General features: G+C 60.0%; 1 protein-coding gene across 15 annotated transcripts in view; it reads right to left on the reverse strand.

The window, feature by feature from the left end:
- Positions 1 to 25,167, reverse strand: part of ARHGEF10L (Rho guanine nucleotide exchange factor 10 like) — a 158,631-nt gene that overhangs the window by 18,289 nt on the left and 115,175 nt on the right. For all 15 annotated transcript variants that reach the window (XM_041765238.1, XM_041765232.1, XM_041765243.1 and 12 more), the window contains 4 exons: positions 21,347 to 21,433; positions 19,594 to 19,814; positions 19,100 to 19,254; positions 11,755 to 11,903 (listed from right to left, as the gene is read on the reverse strand). In XM_041765238.1, coding sequence (XP_041621172.1) covers positions 11,755 to 11,903; positions 19,100 to 19,254; positions 19,594 to 19,814; positions 21,347 to 21,433 — 612 coding nt within the window. The remainder of the gene's footprint in view (positions 1 to 11,754; positions 11,904 to 19,099; positions 19,255 to 19,593; positions 19,815 to 21,346; positions 21,434 to 25,167) is intronic.

Here is a 25,167-nt window from a genome sequence, read left to right on the forward strand (position 1 = left end):
CGTGGTCTGCAAAGAGTGGCCCTCACACCACACCCGCCTGCCACCTGTTCTGGTTAAGTTACGAGTTATTGGAGCACGGCCCCGCCCACGTAGAAAGAACCCATTCCGGTAGCTTGGGAACTCAGCATTATGACTATGCACCCTGGGTCCTTAGGGGCAAAAAGATCTGCAGAGAAGTCCTACTACTAAGTAGTAGACTTGCTGTGGGTGGTGGGACGGGCGCAGCGATTCGGAAACCCTGCGGTGTGGCTGAAGCTCGCTATGTTACTCTCGGGAGCCAGGGTTCTCACAGCGACAAGAGTCAAAGGTGGAGTGAGAGAAGGTGAGGGTGGAGGTCCACGGCCTCGGATCTGAGTCAGAGCTGTCCGTGTGAACCTAAGTTGTGTTCCTGGCCCTGTGCACTGAAAGGGTCTGGAAGCAATGACACCCGGGGCGGGGAGCACACGGGACACCGTTCCCGAGACGGAACCGGCTTGGGTCACCCCAGACAAATGGCCCCTCCAGGCAAGGCAAGTGGCAGAGGAGCCCAGAGCTTCCCCCAAGGCAGAAGAGCAAGGACGTGCCCAACAAATAATATGGAAGTAAGTGTCCAAGGGACCAAGGAGCCAAAACCAAGTGGCTCCTGTTGGGCAAATTTGAGGCAATTTGAGTATCAAGAGTAATGATGGGCCTGGATTATAGCCCACTGGATTTTTAAAAAGAGTCTATAAATGTGTAGAGGTGGTATTAGAAGCAGGGTGGGTTGGGGTAAGGGGAACTCCTCTTTAATTTATGAAAGTTTGGGGTGAAAGTTTGCTGAGGAACAGGATACACACCAGTTCTGCAAGGATCACCTGCCGGTGACCAAGTGATTACAAAGGGAACCAGTGCCTTTGGGACGGGGACCCCTGAACCAAGAGATCCAGTGAGAAGTGCACAGCTTCCCCACAGAGAATCTAGCCACAGGCTCAAAGTCCGTCCAGGAAAACACTGACTAGCTCCTGGTTGTGAAGTTTTCAAGAGACTCTGGCTTGGATTTCTCAAAAAAGTATCATGGAGACAAAAAAATAAAATAATAAAATAAAATAAAATAAAATAAAATAAAATAAAATATAAAATAAATAAAATAAAATAAATAAATAAAATAAGATAAATAAAATAAAACAAATTAAATAAATAAAATAAAATAAAAATAAAACAAAATAAATATAAAAAATAAATAAAATACATAAAATAAAATAAATAAAATTAAAATAAATAAAATAAAATAAAATAAATTAAATAAATAAAATAGATAAAATAAAATAAAGGCAGAGAGATTATTCTAGATTAAAAGGAGACTAACAAGGCATGAAAACCAAATGCAATGTTCAGTCCCAGCTGGATCCTGCATGGGGTCAGGAGAGAAGCTATAAAAGTTATATTTCGGGGGGTGGGGGGTGGTGACTGGGGAAAATGCACCTGCAGACACAATTTGACGTTGAATTCCCAGGTATGATAATGCTGTGGAAGTTATGTATAGGACAGCCATGCCGCCCTTCTCTATTTAGGGGCAAAGAATAAAAATGTCTGCAACCCACTTTTAAGTGGTACAGCCAAAAAAAGGAGTGGAAGTATAACATGGGGGGAAATGACAGCAGAATGCTGACAGTTGGTTAAAGAATATTTGTGTGTTGTACTAGTCTTTCAACTTTAAGGTAGTTTGAAATGTCTTTATTGAGAGGGAGACAAAATTATTAAAAAAAAAAAAAAAAAAGCTGGCAGCCAGAGGAAAGGGCCTGGGTGTGACCCCAGCCCCCGGCTCATCTCTGGCCAGGTAAGTGGCTCTCCTCTCTCACCTGTCAGCGGGGCCAGGAGGAGAACCTGTCATGTGGGGCCCTGGCTCCGCGGCAGGGCTGGCCACCGCCAGGGCTCTGTGCACGCCACCCGCAGTTAGGAGCTGCTCGGGAGCTGGGACCAGACCAGGCGTCCTACACGGGCCCACCATGGCCCGTGCCCCTCGCCCCGCTGCGGGCAGGTGCACAGAAGGCTTCAGGTGAGTGACACTGCTCCAAATACTGCTGACACAGCCCAGCCTCCATCGTACAATATTTATGTGTCTCCAGGTGATGCTTCTGTGCTCAGTTTCTATAAATTCCCAGGGTGAGCAGCTCAGCACTCAAAGTCATTAGAGCTGAGAGGATGCCAAGGAGCCGGGAATGAGCGCTGGGGCGTCTGGGGCTGGCTGGGGGCTGCCGAGGAAACGGCAGAAGGCTGGCCCGGCTGTGGCCCGCTGGGCACCTGCTGTGTGCCAGGCCCTCCCCACGCCACAGTATTTCATCCTTGCAGAGACCTTGACGAGAGAAGATGGTTCGAGCCTAGAAAGGGGGGGTGCGAGCCCAGGTGGCCCCATGGGGCAGGGGCAGAGCTAGGCATGGGCCTGCCCCCTGGACTCCAAGCCCGGGATGCCCCCCGGGCACCTCCTACCAAGCACCCCAGAAGGGTGTGAGCATGTGAGCATGCGGGGCTCTCCTTCCCTCACTGCTCGGGCACCGGGCCGGTGGCCTGCTCCAGAGCTCAGCCACAGGGCACATGCCAGCCCCTCAGCTGCCCCTGCCTCCACGTCACGCCCCGGCCGCCTGGGATGAGGGCACCAGCCTGCCATCCTCGTGGAGCGGGCACGACACCGAGGCCTGGGGAGAGCCATGGCGCGGGCTCACTCCGCCAGCCAGGGGACGGGCTGGGGACGGAGACGCAGCGGTCGCGCCCCGAGCGGCTGCCCTGGGCAGGTGGGCAGGCAAGTCTGTGGCGGGAAGGCAGTGGGCACGACAACTCCGCTCCCTTTCTTTATCTGTCTTAGTCTTATCAACATTTCACAGCTGAGGAAACAAATAGAAAGGCTGAATGACACTCACAAAGTCACAGTGCAGGAAACGGGGAGGGGAACGCCAGGATCCCGCTCAGGGTGACCAGCCACCCCGGGGGAGGCGTCGCACCAGAGCCCGATGCCCTGTCCTGGGCAAGCGGGGACAAAAGGTCACCCTGGGGGGACTCCACAGCCCAGACCCGGTCTCCGAGCCACACACAGACACCGCGGTGTGGGCTCCCTCCTGTCCCCACGTGCTGCCTATGGGGTCTGACTTGGTCACGGCCAAAGGATGACAGCCAGAAGCAGAGGGCTCGTTTTCCTGGCTCTCAGGACCTGACCCGGTGCTGGACTCTTCCAGCTTGGAGCCACCTGGGGAACCCGGGAGGGACAGACAGATGGACGGCCCCGCCAGCTCCAAGACTGACAGCCTGTCCCAAACTTATAACAATCTGTCTTGGAATTAACTGTGAAAAAATGTCCACCTTTGGTACATTTTTCTAGAAAGACAATCGCCTCTGCCAACACCTCAAAAGAGTCTGCAACTGCCCTTAGCGCCCCCCAAAAGTTAAAAATCCCCACACTAAACCTGCCTGTCCCGATGCACACAAGCCCTACCCCCCACCATTCTGGACGCCCCTCGGCCACAGCAGCAGAGGTGAGCAGGCGGCCGAGGAGGCTGTGCCGCCCTCCTGCTGAGGGTGGGGACGCACCAGGAAGGGTGACGGCTCAGCTCCAGGGCACAGATCTGCTCCCAAGTCTGCTGGGCAGGGGTCGCGGGAACCGCGGGGATAGGGAAACAATTCCAGGCTTGGCCCAGATCCCCAGAGCCCGACGGATGCTGTCAACAGGATTCAAGCTCCAGTCAAGGACAAAACGATGTTAGTGTAATCCATCAATCCCCCCTCTCACCTGCGTGCACACACGTGCTCACACGTGCTCACACACGCGCACACGCAAGCTGTCCTCACCTCTCTGTGTTTGCTCACACTCCCGGGAGCCTCTTCCCACACACCCATCCTCACCGACCCCGCTCCAGGAAGCCTGGCTCCCGCCCTGCCGCACTGTCACTCCTCTCCTGGGCTCTCCGGCTCGATGGAAGGGGTGTCTGCCCCACAGCAGAGCACGGGCGCCGGGGTAAGGCCCCTGCATCCAGGACAGCTACTGCCCTGGCCACCGTCCCACCTCACTGCCCTCTCTTCCCAGGTGTCTGGGGGAGGTGACGGACACCCGGCCCTTTGCTTCTGGCCATCAGAGCCCAGGGCCCATGGGAAGCCGTGTGAAGGCCATGGGTGACAGGCTTGGAGCAGCCAGGAGCCCTGGGAGGCTCGAGCCCAGGCAGAGGAGAGGAGCTGGGGCAGCAGGGAGGGAGGGGGTGGCGGGGCCCAGGGAGAGGGAGAAGGAAAGGCGAAGACAGACAGGTGGGCCCAATACCTGTACCCGTACCCGTACCTGTACCCATACCTGTACCTGTACTGTAGGAAAACAGGCAGGGAGACACGGCCCCCACTGACAACGCGCGGGAGGATGCGGCGCCTACATCCACCACACAGAGGACCCTGGGCCTCGGGACCAGGCATTCGAGTCAGAAGGAGCTGGAGACCCTGGCTCTACCACCGGGTGGCCCACGTTACCCTGACCAAGGGCTGGCACTAAAACAGCTGTCAAGCTGCTCAGCCCTGCGGTAGGTTCCATAATCATCCCCACTTCACAGGCGGGGAAGCGGAGGCCCTGGGTCGGCGGGGCCAGGGCCCGAAGCCACCCCCCGGCTCCCAAGCCCACACTGACCACGGCGCCAGCAGACACGTGAGCAGGTGGTGAGACGCGGCAGCAGGACTGCGCCCTTGGAGCTTCTGGCCCGGCCGCCGGGCTTGGCGTGGCCGCCGTGCAAGGGTCCGAGCGTGCCAGGCCCGCGCAGCGACACCGAAGTCCGGTTCCGGGCCCAGGCCCCGGCCTGTAGTGCGTGAAGGGCCCAGCACTGGGGGGCCGCCCGTGGCTCCGCATGGCTCAGCCAGGTTCCAGGGGGCTGGGCAGCTGCTCCCCGGGCTCGGTCCCCCCCGCTGCAGGAGGGCTGCGGGGAGGGTAGCCACAGAGGTGCGGGGGGATGGGGGGACGTGGGAGCCCCAGGGAGGGGAGGGCTGCCAACCGGACGCTGGGGGACAGGCACGCGGAGACAGAGGACCACCCCACCCCGCTGGCGTCCACGCTCCCTCCCCTCCGGCCCCCCTGCCGTCTCCACAGTATCCCCTTCCGCCTGCCCCCCCACCACCTCCCTGCTCCCCCACGTCCTCCCAGGCCTGCTCCCTGAGCCAACGGCTTCAAACCACTTGTTTTTAAAGCATGAAACCCTCCAGCGACCTAAATCTTCCAGGACAGGGGGAGATGAAATATGGGATACAGGAAAGAGGTGAGCTCTTCCCGGTGAGGAGGGAGGGGCCTGGAGCCCTGCCCCTTGGCCGTGGCCAGCCCCACGACGCGTCCCTGGAGATAACGGCCTCACGACCACCCTCAGGCCCCTGGAGCAGAGCTGGCACTGAGCCACGCCTGGCCCCTCGACACACCCCAGGGCCCCCACCTGCGTGGGATCCCCAAACCCACCCCCACCCCATCCTTCACAAGCCTCCTGTAAGTCCTTCTGTAAGTCTAACCGCAATTCCTCCCGCTGCTGGAAAACGCTCACTGTCTGAGCCTCCCGAGAAGTCTCCACAACCTTTAGAAAATCTACGTCTCAAGTTTCCCCTGCCAACTTTTCGGTTTACAAAAAACAAAAACAGAAAAACCCAGGATGACAACAGCAATGACACACACACACTTAAAACATGAAGACAGAACCGTGGGACAGAGATGACTCCGTGCAGGGATGCGAGCCCTGCCCTCCTTGCTCAGGTGGCCCGCACCCCGGGGCTCGGGCACCCCGAGGACCCGGTGAATCTTTCCGCCTTCACGCCAATTTGCATACCATTACCCAGGAAACCCCGCGCCTAGATTTTGCTTTTGCAAATTCCCACCCGTTTCGTGTCATAAATAAGATAGAAGACAGAAAACTAATACAGCCCAGTGATGCATTATTCATGCCACGTCACACTGTTATGATAGATTTACAACAGCTAATACATGCAAACTAAGTTTGGGCACTAAACGTGAAAATTAAGGGTGGGGAAGGCGGCTGTATGTGGGGGTGGGCAGGGGGACATCCGGGGGCTGCCGGTGTTCAGGAATCCGGAGAAGTTTCTTTCCTGGCACTGCCTGGTGACAACAAGCCTCAGTGCCTGTCTCAGAGGCCAGCGCCCAGGCGCTGAGGGTGAGGCGACAGCAGGGGGTGGGATCCCCGGCCCTTCACGTGCCCGGCGCTGAGCCCTGAAGCAGGTCACCAGCACACGCCGTCCAGGGCTCCGCTCCCCGCCCAGGGGGCCCGCCACCGCCAGGGCCCACTCCCCTACGGGAAAGGCCCAGGCCTGCGCATCAGCCTCTCAGCACCCGGGATGCGATGGGAGCCAACCAGGCGTGGTCCTGCCTGCACAGCCTCGCTCTGGTTAATCCAGTAATTGTCCCCAAAACGTCAACATGCAGCTGTGGCCAGCGCTGTGAAGGAGCGTGGTGCTGCGGCGGCCGGCGGCGGGGCACAGGGCTGTGACCCGGTGCGTGTGGAGGAGGGGAGGTGGTCCAGACCGACTTCTCTGCAGTCGGAGGGGAGCTGGGGTCTAATGAGAGGGACAGCTTGCCCCCATTAACCCTCGCAACAGCCCTGCGGGACAGGAGCCAGGCCCTGTGCCCAAACACTGGCACGACCTGCCCTCTGTTCCGGCGCTTTCCAGGCGACCTGTCCCCAATACTTTTTTTTTTTTTTTAAATTAAGATGCAACAATCATCCACAGCCGGCTTCCCCTCCAGCGATCGGTTAAAATGAACTCCATGCGACTGGATTAGACTTTGAAGGTGCCGATCTAGATAATGAACACGAGGATGCCGTGTTGACACAGGCCCTGGCGAGCTGCGTTATTATTTAACAGGTCTCGCGGCTGCTCCGCTGGGATCAAGGAGCTGAACAAGCAGGTGGGGGCAAGTGTTAAACCAGGAGATGGACTGTGGGTGCTGGCTCCGCAGGGGGCGGGCTCAGCAGGGTGGGGGCAGCGGACAGGGGCCAAGTGGACCTAAGTGAGGACAGCTGGTGGGGCGGGGGTGCAGGTCAGAAGCCTGCCCCCAGGGAGCCTCCAAACCGTGCACCCTCCCTGCCCCCTCCCATCCTGCACTCACCACAGCCATGCACCTGCCCAGACCAGCTCAGGGGTCCTGACCTCTAGGAACCTCTCTGGGTGGATCTGGCACCCCTGGTACCCCCTCTGTGTTCCCGCTGGGCCTGGGCTTGCCCCTCCTGGTCTCCTCACCCGGGGCTGATACTGAGCACCCCAGGTCTGCTCCCCACACTGGACTCTGAGCTCCCCAGGAGCTGAGGCTAATAAATAAATAGGAAATCTTAAAAAAGATCCCAGGTCTTGCTCACGTCCATCCCTCCAGCATCCCACACAGAGGGCCTGGGAATCGGGATGCCCATCTGCCCACCCACCATGACTACTGACTCGCAGCACTGCATGTGAGCCCGACCCCAGGGCAATGAGGATGAACAAGCAGCCATCCTCGGCCTGGAAGACGTGTTGCTGGAAAAAGCAGGTACGTAAAGGAATGGGAGTTCCCGGGAGTGACATATCTCAGGACGGAATCCCGGGGAGCGAATGCAGCCCCAAGGAGACAGCCCTCCGCCTACCCAGGCAGCCGACGCAGATTGAGAGCAGACTCGGGAGCCAGACGCTCGTGTTCAGATCTAGCTGTGTGACCTTGGGCAGGTCACTTAACCTCCCTGTACCTGTTTCCTCATTCATAAAGTGGGAATAAAAATAATACTCATCTCATAGGGTGATCTGAGGATTGAGCAAGTTCACCTATGCAAAGTACTTAAAATCCATACCCGATCCACACGCACTGTTCAATAGATGTTGGTTATTACTATTTCCTGGGGGTGGGAAAAACCAGGGGAGGCTCCTGAGAGTTACGGCAATCCCTAGAGTAACTCCACATGGCTCCACAATTTGGGCCAGAGCCCCTGCCGGGCCACGTTCAGCCACCAGCACACTCCTAGGCCGCCTGGCTCGGGGCACTGAGCAGTTAGACCCAAGTGTCTCAAATCCCCATGGAGGGGGGATCCCTGGGTGGCTCAGCAGTTTAGCACCTGCCTTCAGCCTAGGGTGTGATCCTGGAGACCCGGGATCGAGTCCCGCATCGGGCTCCCTGCATGGAGCCTGCTTCTCCCTGTACCTGTGTCTCTGCCTCTCTCTCTCTGTCTCTGTGTCTCTCATGAATAAATAAATAAGAAATCTTTAAAAAAAAAAAATCCCCACGGAGGCTTTTCTCCATCCGGGGGTAGGATGCACCACATTGCCGCCACGCATAAGCAATGCCCTCCTCCCGAAGCGAGGTGCTCTGCAGAGACGGGTGCTGAGCCCCAGGAAGGCAGCCGGGTCTCCAGCCTGCACCCCCAGGCCCGGCTGCCCATGACCATGAGCCGGCAGCAGGGGCAGCAGCCAGGCCAGGCTGCTTCCAGAGCCCTGCGCTGAGGTGGGCAGGCTTCCTCTCCTCCAGCGAGCGGCGCGTGGTGCAGCCCTATTACATATGCACGCCGCTCACCTCGTTCCCGCGAAGGGCCGTGTGCCTGAAGGTGAGCTGCCCGCACCATGCAGCACGCAAACCTTCCCATTTCCCCGCAGCAGACAGGGCAGGGCGCGCGCTCCCTCCGACCCGCCACCCCTTCCTCCCTCCCGCCTCCCCGCACCCATCGCCCTCCTGACGCCCCCCGCGGCGTGCCAAGCAGGTCAAAGGCCATATTGATCCCCTTCTTGAGAGCAGCTGGTCCAGAACTAATCTTAAATCATCGCAGCCTCGAGCTGCAGCCTGGTGGCTGCTCGGCCCCAGGGACGGCGGGGCCAGAGCTGAGCTTCGGGGCCCGGGCAGGACTGCACTGCGGCCCGTGAGCGGCAAAATGGGGTGAATGATGGCCAGGGCCCGGCCCCATCCCTGTCCTTCCCTTCGTCCATCTCACGCTCCTAGGATGGCTGGTCGGCAAGAGGGAGCCTTCCTGCCCACACAGCGAGGACGGCAGCCCTGCGACGCGGACGCACGGCCCACACCAACCCGCAGCCCCAACTCAAAGGGAGCCGGAGTCTCCAGATAAGCCATATACACACGGTAACGAGGATTCGAGTGAGACAGATAATTACAATGACAACTAAGGTTCCTTGAGCACTTGCTAAGTGCCAGGCCCTGTGTGGAACAGCCCTTAAGTAAGTGTTCTCATTCAACCCCCTACAAAGTCCTGTTATCACCTCATTCTCCCAGGAGGGCTCAGCACCTTGTCCAAGGGTGCACGGCTTGGCAGGACAGGGCCAGGGCCTCAGAAGCAGCCGGCCAGCCAACCACACACCTCCAAGGGTGAGGTGCCCACGGAACCCGGGGGGCGTGGCCAGGACAGAGACCGGGGGCCTCTGCCCTCGGTGATGCAGCCCAATCCCCTCTTCCAGAAAGTCTCAGGGCCCTGGGGCGGGGGGGCACAGGGGGCCCAGCTTTCACCAGGGCTCAGGCCCTGCTGCCCACACCTCCCTCCCAGCAACCACCAGCCACTGACTCCCACGTGGTTTCTGGGTCCTCTGGGCCCTTCCTTAGAAGATCCTCTTCTTTGGAGACACGTCTTGGTTCACAGCCTGCCTCCTAGTGTCCTCAGCCGCCTCCTCCCTCTCCCTCCACTGCCCCTGGTGGAGTGCTGAGAGGGTCCTTTGGCCAACAGGACAGTTGGAGGGCCTGCTCCTTCCCATCTCATCCTCTCTCTGCTCTTGCCTTCTTCATGTCTCTGGGCTCACTTTTCCCACCAGAATAGAGGTTGTGTCATGCCCCATCAGAACGGAGGCCCCCAAGGGCAGGGCTGGGTCTCCCCCATTTGACTGAAGGCCTCCCAAGGGCAGGTGGTATCTCCCCACTGGATCAGAGGCCCTCCAAGGGCAGGGCTGGGTCTCCCCCATCAGTCTGGAGGCTGCCCTCACCTGGGCCCCAGTGCTCCACCGCTGGCTGAGCGCCCCTCACCACGGCTCTCCCTCCACACACCGGTCAGAGCCTGCACAGGGTGCCAGCAAGAGGCCAAGAGGGCACCTGGGCCTGGCCTAAGGACAATGCAGGGACCGGGGGGCGGGGGGAAGTCGTACAGGGGTGAGGCCAAGGAGTCAGAGATGGGCCTCGTCCTTCCTCCTGCAAATGGCTTGAGACTCAGGAGCTCTGGGGATCCGGAAGGCCCGGGGAAGGCAGCTCTCCTTCCTCTCAGAAGGTGAAGGATGTGAGAGGCCCTTGGGGCAGGTGGGAGGTAGCAGGCAAGCCCCTCAATGCAAAGCAGGGGCTAGGAAGGGGGTCTGTGGCTACAGCCGCTCAAGATCCCCCACCCTGAGCTCTGACTGCCCCCCAGGAGAAAGGCAGCCACCTCCCTCCCGTCCAGGCCTAGGGCCCCTCCACCTGGCCCAGCCACAGGCCCTTATGGGGCATTCCCAGCACTCAGGGAGGCTGCTGCCCAAACAGCCCCAGAGCAGGGCCCAGGGGTCACCTTTAGCCCCCAACATCCTTCTCCTCTGAAGAATGAGACCTCAAAGCCTAAACCTGATGGTTCTGCCCAGAGCTCCGCCTCACCCCTGCCGGCTGACAGGCTGGGACGTCATCCCTCCTCCTCCCCTCCCAGCACCGAAGAGCCTCTGATCAAACGTATCCCGAAGCTGGCACTGACCAGGACTGTGGCTCCCAAGAGAGCGAGAGGCCCCCAGGGAGGGGACGTGAGCCCCCTTTCACCGATGGGAACTAGGGGTCACGAATGGGGGGCCCTAATGGCACCAGCAGGTGGGGGGCAGCACTGGGATGCAGAACCGAGCGTGCGCAGCTGCAGAGACTGCCCCTCAGGTTCCAACAAAACTGGGACAGTGATCACCACGTTCCTGAAACTCAAGCCAGGGCCCCAGGGCTCGCCCACAGCTCCCTGCGCCTCAGTTTCCCCACCTGATCCAGCCCTCAACACCTGTGATCTCACAACGGCAGGAACCCCTGGGTGCTCTTGCTGGGCTATTAAGTAGCCAATTCACAGCCAATTTATAGAGATGACCCAGTGGGCAGATGGCAATCACCCCCTCGCAGAAGCTCACCTGGGGCACCTGTCTGTTCCGCCCCGAGCCCACACCTAGACCTCTGCCCCGGGCCCAGTTACCAAGGCCTCCCTCCAAGAGGATAATCCCAACAAACCGAATGATGGCAAACTCACTAAGTACCACTGGGGAGCTGTGCCCAAGTCTACACCTGTGGCCCCGGATGGGCCCCAAGAGGGTGTGGGGAGGCAGGGCAGGCAATGCGGTAGGTCGCTGATGGGCATGCGCCCAGGCTGAGTCAGGACAGAGCCCAGGACCAGGCCCATACCCGGGCGGCCAAGGCAGTGCTCAGCTCACAACAGGGCAAGGATGACCCAGCGGTTTCCACCTCCAGACTCTTGAGAGAGCCCAGCCCCCAAGGTGGTGGTGTCCACACCGGCCTCCCCTCAGCAAAGCCGGCTCCTGGGTACAGTGTGGGGCAGGTTCCGGCTCCATGGGCAGCAAGAGACTCAGCCCAGGGTCCAGATCACAGCTCGGTCCAGTGGTTGGGACCCTTCCCTTCCAGGCAGCCCGGGGACGCATGCTAGGGCAGAGGCCAGGGTCCAGCAGCGATGCAGGGCCCGCTGTGCTGCTCAACAAACTCTCAGTGACCCCTGAGGCACAGCTGGAGCCCAACACGGTGCCAGGTAGGGCACGAGAAGGGGCAGCAAGGGCGTGCCCGGCAGGTGGCCCGCAGGCCAGCAGCCCTGAGCAAGGAAGCAGGGCCAATACCTGAGTCTGTAAGCTGGTGGCATCCAGCACGGTGACCCGAGGCCCACAGCTGGCCCACACGGCATCCTCCAGGCTCAGCAGGGTGCGGATGGGTCCCGGCCCCACGGTCAGGCACACGGGAGGGCTCTCCAGGTCCCAGGGGACGCCTCCTGCGGGGCGAGCAGAGAAACAGGTCAGGGGGTGTAGGGGAGGGCCATGCCTCCATTATGCCCCACCCCCTCTGGGGGCTGAACCCCCAATTCACTCTCCTTCCCTCCTCCTCTTTCCCACTTGGATTCCCTCTCTCCTGTTCACCCATCACTCTCTCTCTCTCTCTCTGTCTCTCTCTCTCTCTCTCTCTCTTTCTCTCTTAGTAAGCACCAGCCCCAGGCCAGGCCATGTGCTGGGTACTGGGAGGGCAGGAATAAACCCAACACTGACCCTGCCCTCCAACTGGCCAGAGAAACCCAGGGGTTAATCAGCAGTCCCCACACACGACACCAAGCACAGGCGACCAGGTGTGCACGGGAGGCCTTGAGAAGCACTGAGACAGATGGAAAACTCTTGCACAGGGGCAATCCAGGGGGGCTTCCCAGAAGACGCAGCATCCACAGGGCCCTGCCAAGGAGGCAGTGCCACACGGCGGGGAGCGCCTTGACCTGGCCCTGGTTCTGCCAGAAACCCAACGAGGACCCTGAGCACATCTCTCCCTGCTCTCCGGGCCTCAGCGTCCCCATCTGTAACATGGGGAGACCACCCAGATGGCCTCAGGATCCTTACTACAGCTTTCTGGCTGACCCTCACCATCTCAGAGACCTTGGCATCTCCAGGGCGCTCTGTCCCCTTTACCAAGACCGCTGATGACCTTTCCCCATCCAGAGACACCAGCACCTCCAGGTGCAGAGGAGAAAGTCTGAGAGGCAGTCAGGCCCCAGGCTACCAGCCCTGAACACAGGACAGACAGAGGGACCTGGCCTGGATCTGAACGAGGCTCCCCCACCCACCCCCGGAGGCTCAGCCCACCCAAGAATGTGCCGTGGTGTTCCCTGGCATGTGAGCGGTGCCCCGGAGATGGGCATTTCCCTGAGGTCGCACCCAGTGCACCCAGAACCCCGGCGGCCGCCCCGTCCTGCCCGCAGGCCAGGTGAGAGGGAGCGCTGGCAGGGAAGGTGGGGCACACCTGCCGCTGGCTTGCCGGTCCCCGGGCACCTCACGTCCTCCCCGCAGGCCCCTAGGGGGTGCACAGGAACCGTGTCACAGACCCTCCGTGGGAGCCAGCGCTGGGGTGGTGCGGGGGCCCGGCTGTCTGCAGAGCTGGAGAGGCCACCGGGCCCACGGTGGAAGCCACTGCCTGGGGTGCCTCGGGAGGCGCCGTCGGAGGACAGACCAGGTAGCCTGCCGCCCCCACCCCGCACCCCGCTTTCCCACTTGCCCTGCCCTCTCCGGCTCTGGATCAGGGTCTCCCCCGGCCCTTCTACCCAAAACGGGCGGACTCCCCGCTCGGCTAGGGGCTGGGGACCCGGGTCCTCCCGGCCCGCGAACATAAACATGTGGGAAGCCCTGACAGCAGCCCCCAAATGTCTGCAAGACCTTGGACTGGGGCCTCACCGCTCCGAGCCTCATCTGTCTAATGGGCACAACTGCGCCTGCACGTGGCCGCGGGGACCGGACGGACGAATGAAGCGTGCGGAACGGCTCGCGTGGGGCTGCTCACGGTCCCGAGCACGGACAGCTGTCGCCCTGGGCCGCCGTGGACAGCTGTCGCCCTGGGCCGCCGTACGCTGGCGCGCCAGGCGCTCTTTTCATGAATTATTTCCTTAGCTCCTGGCAAGCCTCCGTGGAAGATTCTATTCTTACCCCTGTTCTACGCTGAGAAGCCAGACACAGCGAGTTTAAGTAAAGGGCCCCCGTGACAGGGATAGAAAGTATCCAGTGCGCTCTAGCTCCTGTTTGGTCTCATTCTGCACAACACAGCGTCTGCGGAGCAGGTGTTCACTCCACCTGACGGACGTGAGGACGCCGACCCAGAGAGCTGGGCTGCACACGGCCACCCGACCAGGGGACAGGCCCAGCGGGATTTGAACCCGGCTGACTGGCCCTCGGCTCCTCCCCCGGCCCTGCTGCCCTCTCAGCTTCGGGGAGTGGGACCCAGAAGGGCTCTGGGACCAGGATGGCAGTGACCAGCAGACGGCCCGGCCTCCCACAGGGCACGCTGACCCCCCACCGGGACTACAGAACCACTAGATGCAAGGCTGTGGGTGCCCCCCAGTGGCCCCGAGCGAGTAGCGCATGTGAGCGGAGCAGGAGCCACCACCGCCCCCGTGGTGCTGTGACCTCTCCTGTGGTGCTGTGACCAGCCAGGCCGCAGCTGGGGACCCTGGGATGGCACCCGGAAACAGGGAGGTGGGGGCCCTGCCCCGTGGGCACAGCACTGAGCACCGGAGCCCTGCACCGTCCTCCCTGTGCTCTCCTGGCACACAGCGTGGTCACGGCTGCCAGGGGCAGGGGCTCGGGACTGATACCCCGGGGGGTCACAGGTGCGCTGACAGCTCCTCCACCTGCTGGCGTCTCCAGACGCCCCCCCCCCCAAGAAGTCCTGACCTCAGAACAGAACCATAAACTGGTAAGATTTAATAACATTAATACTTTTATATCAAAAAAGACAATGGACAGGTGTCCCCGATGAGAGGACGAGGCTCTAACAGGGCTCGGTTTCCCCAAGTGCGCCACAAGGGGCCAGAGCTCAAGGCCCGTCTCAGCCCTCACGAGCCACTACCCTAGGATTTTAAACACCCACCACTGTGAGCTCTGGGCAGGGCTGACCCCACGGCCTGGCTTGCCCTGCGGTGGCCCTGGGTAAGCACATACATGTCCGGGCACACAGGAGCACACTCACACGCACACACTCGCCCCGTGTGACAGCCCATCCGTCTGGGCCCAGCAGCAGCTCTCACACCAGCCAGAGGGAGATGAAGACCCTGTCTCGGCAAAGGCACCTTCAGGAGGCAGGAGCTCCTCCCCTCCAGCCGCCCCCCTGCTCCCTGCCCCCGGGGATGCACCCCTAGCCCGAGCCAGGAGCAAGGGCACAAAGTGAAAGCCCTCGAGGCTGAGACAGGCCCAGAGGGCAGCCCGAGCCCCCTTATGACAACAGGAATGACAACGACGATGATGACGATGAGTCTCTCCACCCCCCACCCCCCACCCCCAGCTCCATCCGGGCACCTGTGTGACTGGTCACATCCAGCCTTCACAACCACGCTGTGAGGTGAGGCTGACCTCACACCTGCTTCACAGGTGAGGACACGGGCCGAGCTCACAGCCGGGACTCCATCCCAGGCAGCCTGGCTCCCCAGTCCATCCCTAATGCATCCCATCATCTGCCTCCTCGAGGAGGTGAACCCGGCCCCCAGCCCCCTGCCCGCCCCCAGGCCCGGTCATGCCCCTGTGCCTGCTGACAGACGTGGCGATGGAGGGCACCAGGAGCTCTGCTCAGGCACAGGGCTGGACAGGGACGACCGTCGCCTGGCTCACCTCTGGGTCCCAGGGCCCGGCTCAGTGCTCGCGCCTCCTGGGCATTGGGTACATTGGGGTTAGTGAACGGTTGAATGAATGAATGAACGAATGAACGCGGGTAAGCAGAGGCTCCTGGGGGCAGCAGGCTGGCCGCCACGACTGCACTGCTCTAGGCCTTGGACTCCGAGGCGCCGCCAGCTCTGATGTGATGGGACTCCGCGGGGCCTGGTGGCCTCAGAGTCCTGTCACCTCTCAGCTGCTGGTTTCACGGCAGTTCTCCAGGACTTGGGCAGGTTCCCAGGGTGGCTCTGCACATCTTACTTAATATTTCTGGTCCTTTCCTTCTGCAACGAGCCAAAGCGTGGGCCAGGAATGCCAGTTTTACTGGGTCTTGGTCTCAGCCAAACCCAGGCAGGACACTAAACCTATGACTACAAACACTGGCGAGTCCTTCATCCAATCCTGGCTCCAAGCCCACGTAAGGGTCTGTGCACAAATTTCCTCTTTTTATAAAGACGTCCACTGCCCTGGGCTAGGGGCCCACCCTACTCTGGCGCGACCGCCTCTTACCTCACTACATCCCCAACACCCCAACTCCCAAATAAAGTTACATTCTGAGAGGTACCGGGGGTGAGGACTTGAACCTGTGAATTTTGAGAGAACATAATTAAACCCCTTTATAGGGGGATCCCTGGGTGGCGCAGTGGTTTGGTGCTTGCCTTTGGCCCAGGGCGCGATCCTGGAGACCCGGGATCGAATCCCACATCAGGCTCCCGGTGCATGGAGCCTGCTTCTCCCTCTGCCTATGTCTCTGCCTCTCTCTCTCTCTCTCTGTGACTATCATAAATAAATAAAAATTAAAAAAAAAAAATCCTTTATAGGGGCTTTGGGGTCTAACATTGGCTTTCAGCCCAGGTACTTTGTCAGAACCAGAAGGGCCACTGGGGACCACTGAGGACTCCACACCCTCATATTCCAGGTGGAAAGGGACTCCCCAAAGTCCCATGAGTGAGCCGAGACCCGAACCCAAGTGTTCTCACCTGGAATATTCACAATTCCCGGACTCCCCAGGCCACCAGGAGCACCCGAGCGGGTTCTGCTAGCACAGGGCTGGGGAGGGTGGCCCAGGAGCTCTGGGGCTGGCATGGGGCGTAGGCATGTGAGTGGCACCTGAGGCCTCAACGAGTCCAGAGTGGACCCCAGGCTGTCACGTGCCAGGATGCTGGTTCCAGACCCAGCCACGTGCAGCCTAAATGAAAGGTGATGGGAGAAGGCCCCCCAACCCCACACTGTGCAGCAGGTCCTGAGAGCCCCCTTCCTGCCCTGGCAACCGACAGAGGAAACCACAGAAGGAGGGGGAGGTGAGCAAGGCAAGACCTCTCCCAGAGGCCTCCCCGGCCAAGGCCAAACCAAAGCCCCAGATGGTAAGTCCAGAAAAAAGAGTGACCCCAGACTCCCGTGCCCAGCTGGCTGGGACAGCCTCCAAGCCAGCCTCCCTGCCTCTTCTCCTTGGCCACGTCCAACGCTTCCCTCTACTTCCTGTCCACTGAGACAAACCCAAGGCAAACCCACACCATGCAGCTGTCTGCTGGGTCCTTGCCTCCTGTAGCCGCCCCCTCTGGCTGCTGCCGAGCACAACGCCCTCCTCTCTGGGCTCCCCACCAGACCAGCCCCTCTCCCGGCCCCCAGGCCTTGCTCATGCTGTTCCCTCTGCAAGAACACCATTCCCCTAACTGTTCACTTGCCTCTGCTTCTTCAGACAAAGGATCTGTGCCTTCGAGAAGGATCCTTAGGATCCTGTGCCTTCGAGAAGCCCTTGCCGACCAGCCTGCCCCATGCCCGGGGCGTCAGGTTCTCATGGACCATCCTGTTCCCCACTGAGGACCCTCAGCACCGTGCGTAATCATAAGCTCCCTGCTCGTCCACTTGACTAACTTGGTCTCCCGCTAACGACTATAACTCTGTGAGGCCAGGGTCACGTCTGCTTCGCTGGCACCGTCTCCACGGCACATAGTAGGTGCTCAGTAAATACCTAGTGGACAAACGTTTGTAGGAAGGCTGGTGGAGTACCTCAGCCTTGTCTTCCTGGCCAGATGGTCTCCGGCTCTGCCCACAGAAGCCAAAATCCTCTAACATCTGTTAAGAGTCCCAGCCCTCGAAAGAGGATACCTAGGTTCGGGTCTCGGCTCACTCATGGGACTTTGGGGAGTCCCTTTCCACCTGGAATATGAGGGTGTGGAGTCCTCAGTGGTCCCCAGTGGCCCTTCTGGTTCTGACAAAGTACCTGGGCCGAAAGCCAATGTTAGACCCCAAAACCCCTATAAAGGGGTTTAATTATGTTCCCTCAAAATTCACAGGTTCAAGTCCTCACCCCTGGTACCTCTCAGAATGCAACCTTATTTGGAAGTCAGGTTGTTGGGGGTATAATTAGTTAGGATGAGGTCATCCTGGAATAGGGCGGATCCTGAATCCAACAGGACCCCAGAGACGGCCTGTGAAGACTGGGGTCTGCTGCTACAAGCCAAGGCAGCCCCGGAACTGGGAGAGAGGCACGGGACAGATCCTTCCCTCCGGCCCTCAGAAGGAATCAACCCTGCCAGCGCCTTGACCCTGGACTTCTGGCCTCCAGAACAGGAGAAGATGCATTTATGTTATTTAAACTCGGCGGCACTATGTTACGGTGGCCCCAGCCATCCGACGCACCCCCTCACCTCCCCACAGCCCCGGTGCCCAAACTGACAAGTCAGGAACCAAGAAGCAAAGGGTCCAGGGCAGCCCGGAGTGGGGGAGCGGGGGTGGGCGGGAGGGCGGAGCGGGGCAAGGCAGGGCTCTCAGGGTTCCGTGGGAGCCAGAGGGTGGGAGTCCGGAGTCCCTTTGGAACCCCCGTCTAAATCTCCAAAGATCGGAGCCCATATTTACATTTACACGCATGCCATGTCTGTCGGCCAGAGGGGTTTTTTTTTCCCTCCCTCTTCCCCCTTTAATTAAAAACTATAAATGCCTTATCAAAAGCTAATTAAAAATACCAACACAGTGCCAAGTGGCAAAAAAAAAAAAAATAGCTCAGTACAAATATCCGTTTATAACCCTGCAACAGGCAGTGATGACGCAGCAATTAGAGGTTCATTGGAGGGAGGGGAGGGAGGGATGGGGGAAGGAGGGGAGGGGAGGGAGGGGCCTAGGGGCTGCAGAGCTGCAGACTCCCCAGCCCTCTCTGGGTGCACTGGGCTGCCTTCCCCCGGCACACATCTTGGAACCGGAAGCCGAATAAGCCACAAGGGGACAGGGACATCGGGCCTCTGTGGCTGTGCACGAGCCGCGTCCCCTCCTGTGGTCTCAGCTTCGGCAATTCTCGCGGGTCGTGGTGAGAATTCCGAGCACGTGCACACATCAAGCACTCGAGTGTTTCTGTGCACAGCAGCTCAGTGCTGCCGGACCTGCCCTCTAGCAGCGACTCTGTGCCATCCGTGGCTCGTGGCTCAATGACATAACAGAGGCTCAGATGCTTAACGCCAGTAAGCACCCACCGTGCCAGGCCCTGGGCTTTGCCTTCATCGGGTTGTTTAACCCACTGGGGCCCATGAGCGGTGGGTACTGAAATTACACCCATCTGTAGATGAGGACACCCAGGTGCGAGAAGCTCACCACAGGACACAGCTGTCAAAGGGGCCATGACATGACCCTGACCCCAGAGTCTGTGTGACACCAGGGTCCCTGCTCTTATAGAGTCTCCTGCCAATGGGGTGAGCTGTCTGTATAGTAGTGAGCACCCCATTCCTGCAGGGACCCCAGTGGGGCTCAGGGGTCTCCAACTACTCCCAGATTCCCTGAACCCCAGCACTGCCATCCTTACCACTGGTCCGAGGGTAGGCGGCGAGGGTCCCATCCTGCAGGCCGGCAAATAGGTGAAAGGGGCTGTGCCGCAGGCAGAGCACAGGCTGCAGGCCCGGGCTTCTACAGGTCGCTAGGCACTGGGTACCTGTGTCCACACTGCCATAAACCAGGATGCTGTGGGGAGAGACCTGAGTGACTGCCTGAGCCCCTACCCCCACTGCACATGCCCTTAGCCGGGCCCCCGGGCCACATGAACAGGCTCTGTTCACCCTTAGGGACCTTGGGCTTTCCCAGGGAGGATGGTGCCCTTCCCACTCCTGGCCCAGGGAGAGCTGGGTGGGGGTTTGGAGAGATGCTAAGACAACGGTTTTCAGGACCACAAAGACCCAAGTGGGAACCCAGACAGGAGGCCTTCCAGCTGACTAACCCCCGCTTCCCCCATAAAACTGATGCCAGCCTCATGGCCATAAAAAGAAATAAAGCTCTGATGTGCCTCCTCGCCAGGCCCCTCACCTGCCATCCTGGAGTCCGAGGCAGATGGTCGGATGCACTGTGGCCGAGGGCTCAGTGGCCACGTGGCTCTCGTCTCCACTCTCCCCCTCCTCCGGCTCGGGAATGTACTCCATGCAGAGCACAGGGGCCGCCAATGGGAAGGACTTGACCGTGCGGGGTGAGGGCCGGTTCAAGGAGAAGATCTCCACCTGGCCCCCTGCACCTTCCTGCCCACCTCCGACCTGCATAGAGACCCAGAGAGGCCATCAGGCACCACTACCAGCGTGGGGCCAGAGCTCAGCCCCTGCCCTCCTGGTGACCTGTCCCAAATTCTACTCTGAGATTAGACATCCAGAGGAGTAGCCCCTCTCCTGCCCCCAAGCATCCCACTGTCACTGAAGGTCACTCTTTCCCAGTTGCCATGGCAATGAGTTAGATTCAGGGCCCAAAGGAAATCAAGTGAGGAGCTAAAGTAGACCAGATACCCCGTCAGCTCTCTATCTCCCCAACTTTAGAGTAAATTTCAACAAATAGTGAACACACATCTGCCTCTTTACAGTGTCTTCTGTTTTGTTCATCACTCTACCTCTGTGTCTAGGCAGTGGTGGGCACTTTATACTTGCTGAATAGATGAACAGATGGATAAATGGATGGATGGAAGAGATAGAAGAGTGGGTAGATGAACAGATGAGTGGATGCTTATAGGGATGGATGGATGGATGGACGGACAATTATTATGGACAAGTGGATAGATGCGTGGGTAGATGACTACATGGATGGATGGATGGATGGATGGATGGATGGATGGATGGATGACTATATGGATGGATGGATGTGCATGCATGCATGGGTGGATGAGTAGCTGAGTAGCTGGGTAGCTGGGTAGATGGATGATTATATGGATAAGGGATGGGTGGATGGATGATTATTGTGGACAAGTGTATGGATGGATAGGTAGATGACTATATGAATGGGTGGATGGATGGATTCATGATGGGTAGGTGGGTGGATGAATGATTACATGGATAAGTGGGTGGATTGGTAGATGGATGATTATATGGATGGATGGGTGAACAGATGGATGGATGGATGATTATTATGGACAGGTGGATGGATGGATGGATGGATGGATGGATGGATGGATGGATGGATCAATTGATGGACTGACCAATGGATAGATATACCACATGCTAGATACTGGGGAAACAGTGAGGAACAATTCAACCCTCAGAGAGGACATTTGGTTTGGACTCTGAAGGGTGAGCCAGTTTCCCTGCCTGAGTACCTGGAGACAGGCATAAGCAGTGGCTGGAAGGTGGCCAGAGGGGTGGGGAGGTGGGAGCTCAAGGGGTCTGTGGGAGAGCACAGTCTCCGCCACAAAGAGCAGGGTGCCTATTTGAATCAAGAGAGGCTTTGCCAGGAATCCCAGGAGAAAAAGGTGGACTGGGAGCTCTGCAAGAGCTGGGCAATAACCAACCCTGCTTCCCGGCTCCCAGGGTGAAGACCCTGCCACCCAGGTACTCCGTACAGCTCCGTTCATTTCCTTCATGGCACAGGCCATTTGTGAGAGTCCTGCTCACTTCTCCATCCCCTGGTTTGCTGTTGTCCCCGGCAAAGCTGGGCTGCCAACTCTGAGCACAGAGCCCGGCACAGAGGTTCCCATAAAGACCTTCCTGGGTGAAGGTGCACATAACGGGCACCAGCAGGCAGGCAGCATTTTCCAGCACCACCTTCCTGGTGCCGGGATCCCTGGCTGGGTTCAGGAGAGACTTACCCAGAGGTAGCCCTGTGGGAGGGACGTGCTGACCGCTGAGAAGCCCAGCAGGGGACAGCTGACAGGACTGTGGACCAGGGCCCCAAGCTGTGGAGACACATAAGGCACACACGGGGCTAAGCATCAAGGTGTCCAAGGTGCCGATATCCGGCAGCAGGATCTCTGTCTGAACTACCTGTGGGGGTGTTAACCTGCAGATTTCTGGGCCTCATGCAGGCCCCAAATGCGAATCCCTGAGGGTGGGACTAGGATAGTTGACAGGTTTCATGGGATCTCCAGGCAGTTCCTAGGCATCACACTGACCAGTGCCCTTCTACAACCTTCTCCTAGGAGGTGCCTGAATCTGGGCCAGCCTGCACCGATTCTTCAAACTAAGCAACATCCAGATAAGATTTGGTGAAAACCACTAACACCCCTCGCCCACTTATTTTACAGATGGGGAAATGAGGTCCACAGAGGGCACATGATTGCCCCAGGCCACGGGAAGAGGACAACAGGGCCTGGCCTGTGCCAGCCTCCCTCCTGGATGTCCCTGCATTCCTCCAGAGAAGCACAGCGGAGGAAGGAAGGGTGCTGGACAGCTCGCTCCACCCCACTCAACAACGGAACCGCTCTGGAGACAAGCCTGCTGGCACCAGAGGGCTTAGTGGCTTGTACAGGCTGCCCACGGGGGCCAGAGGCTCCATCTGCAACCCGCTGTCATCAAGCACTGGCTGCTTGCTCTTCCTGCACCTGCTGCCCACTCCAGATGGTGCTCTGGGGCCTGTTCTCTGAGCTAGACCCCGCCAGTCTGCCTCTGTGGCCAGGACAGCAGTGCGAGGAGCTGGCCAGGCCCCGTCACGGACCCTGCTGGAACCTCTGGCCAGTAGGACGGGGAAGGAGGCCGAGAGGGGACAGTTCCAGGTGCCCCACGGAGGAATGCAGCCACCACAGGACCTTTGCTGGGCCGGTGCTGCCCTCTGCTGGTGCCGGCCCTGCTGGGATGATGTCCTAATAGCGTCCAATGGCTAAAGATGAGGAAGCCGGAGAGGTCACCTCATCCCGTCCCTCCATTTAGGAGTTGGCAAGTTTGAAGTTTGGTGCACAGGGATAGAGAGGGGGACACGACTGGCTCAAGGTCACATAGCAGGTTAGCATTCTGAGCCCAAGTCCCAGCCCAGCGCCCTTTCCACTCCAGTTAAATTGTACCAGGGGCCAGGCCGCCCTGCGGCCTCCGCACTCCCGGCCCCCACTTCTGCTGGAGCAGAGAGCAGGAGGCTGCCCTCGCCCTGGGCCCCCGGGTCCCCCTCAGGCTGCCCCAGGGTGGGCCACACGCAGCCGAGGCGGCCCAGCCCCTTCCACCAGGCTCCTGCTCCGGTCCTCAGTCGGGGAGGGGGCACCTGCAGCCACTCAGACGTGTCCATGGCAGCTCCAGGGGGCCCAGATGGCAGCCCAGTCCGCAGTGACGGCAAACACTCAAGTGGCTCCTCGGGCCCAGGAGCCCCGTCTGTGCCAGGAAGCCGACTCTCCCCAATCCCGGGGCCCCGGGCAGTGCAGAGGACGGTGGCTCGGGGGAGACAGTGGCTATGGGTGCCGCCAGCCCGGGCTCTAGTCCCAGCTCAGCTACTACCAGCCGGTGACCCCACAAGCCAGTTCCTCATGGTCATGGAGATCCTGACACCTCGTCAGGATGGTCGTGGGGACTGGAGAGGCAGACATAAGCCCTTGGTACAGGACCAGGCACCTGGCAGCCACTACATCTTACCCAGGACTTCCCGTGGCTACCCCTTTACTGTCTACCTCGTCCCATCAGCAGCACCATGCCAGGAGGGGTGGGCGGTGGCCGAGCCAGGAGGCAGGGGACCCCACAAACAGCCAGCAGTTCTGGCTAAGGACAGCCAGGACAGAGGCACTCAGCAGCACGCTGAGGCCTGAGCCTGGAGCAGACCCTCTGCAGGTCTGGGCTGCAGCCCCCAGACCCCCAAGGAGCTACACCGTAGAGCACCTCGGCGCAGGTGGCACCCCGCCACTTTCTCCAAGCCCCGGTCCCCGAGCAGGCCCCTAGGCTGGACTCGGGGGGCAGGTTTGCACTGAGCCCTCCCCTTGCCCTCCTGCCACACCTCCAGGGACAGGTCTCCAGCCTGGATGGGTGCCGCCAGGGGTGCTGCTGGGGTGACACTGCAGCAGTCGGGACTTCAGGAATCCTCCGGAACCGACTCTCCTGTCTTCCTGGGGGCCAAAACGTTCTCCGAGCTTTGCTTCCATCTCTTGCACTCTGCGTGCACAGTGCTTAGTGTGAATCACTTCACGAGCTACAGCGGCAAGCCCAGGGATGGGTGCACCCTGCTGATGTCCTCTCGAGGAAGGTGGTGGTGTGGTCCAGCCTGGGCGCCAGCCACCCATCAGCACAGAGAAGAGAAACGCTCCTTCCTTCAGCCCCCACATCCCTGCTCCTTTGAGGGAGAGAATCCAACACACGCCCACGTCCGGCTGGCAGGACAGCACTGACCTTGTCTACACTGGGAGCGGCTGGGGCCAGCGAGCCTTTCCTGGACGGCAGACTTAGTCACGGGCTCCCTAAGGCCAGCTGCAGAGCCCAAGTCCCGGGCCCCTGGGACAGGGCCAGGGGAGAGGTGGTGGGCCGGGAGGCAGGCCCGGACTGTGGCCAACACGCTCACATCTGTTCCTACAGCGGCTGGACCAGGCCCCGGTGCTCCGAGGCCCTAACTCATCTGGCCGCCCGCACAGAGTTGAGGGGGCACGTCTGCCTGGTGTGGGGTGGGAGGCAGGTGCAGGCGGAGCAGAAGTGGTGTCTTGGGACCCAGCAAATGGGAAAGGCAGGCCCTGGTACGTCCCTCAGGAGCCCCACAGGCTCACTGCTCCAGGACACTGACTCAGGGCTCTCTTCACTCACATAGGAGGCTGCTCAGGAGATGGCAGGGGGGGACCCCCAAGGGGCCTAGACATCCCCCGGCCTTGAGAGCTCCGCGTGAGGAGCTGCTCAGGTGCCGCCCCCCAGGTGTGAGACGGAGGGCGGAGGGCGGCTCCCCAGCTGGGCGGCTTCTTTCAGGGAGGCCCTGGAGGCAGTCTCTTGTCTGTGATTTCTTGGGGCCTATATTCTGGAGCAGTCAAAGGCCGTCGGGGGAGACGGAGGTCACCCCGGGTCAGCCTTCTCCACGGGATGTCCTAGGGCCAGGTGAGCCACAGGCAGGTTGAGTCCAGAAAAATCCCCGCTCCAAGGACTCCACTGCCCCCGCCTCCCCCTGCCTGCCCTGATGCCCATGAGAACCCCCCACCTCATGCTGGGCCGGAGCTCGCAAGACTCAGCAGGCCTCCCCATTAACCCACCAATAAGGTCTGAAGGCCTACAAAGGCTGGCTTCCCTGAGCCTAGAGAAATGAACAGCGTCTGGCCTCCCTGCCAGAAAGGTTTGATGGGGGACCTGACACCCTAGTGAGAGGCAGAAAAAAAGGGGATTGGCACGAAGTCAAGAAAATCCTCCCACCCCTATGGGCAAGCCCCGCCTCTGAGGGCACCGTAGGCCCAAGGTTAACGGTGGTGAAGTGCCTAGAACGGAGCCTGGCATGGACGCCTCCTGAAAGGGCTTGCCACTGACTGGTGAGGCTGCCACCCCGGCCGCTGTCCCCCGAGCAGTGCTGGGAACCTGACCCGTCTCCCTCAGCACGCCCCTAAATCAGGCTGCAGCCCGGGGAATATTCCACCACCCTGACACCACTTCCAGGGGCACAAGCCCAAGACCTGGGTGTGTCCTTCCCGCCCCCCAGCCCCCACCTGAACTCTCATCCATGTGGCCGTGGCCGGCCCTACCCCGGCACGCTCCC

The sequence above is a fragment of the Vulpes lagopus genome, chromosome 8 (genome assembly GCF_018345385.1).
Source record: "Vulpes lagopus strain Blue_001 chromosome 8, ASM1834538v1, whole genome shotgun sequence".
NCBI classification, from domain to species: domain Eukaryota; kingdom Metazoa; phylum Chordata; class Mammalia; order Carnivora; family Canidae; genus Vulpes; species Vulpes lagopus.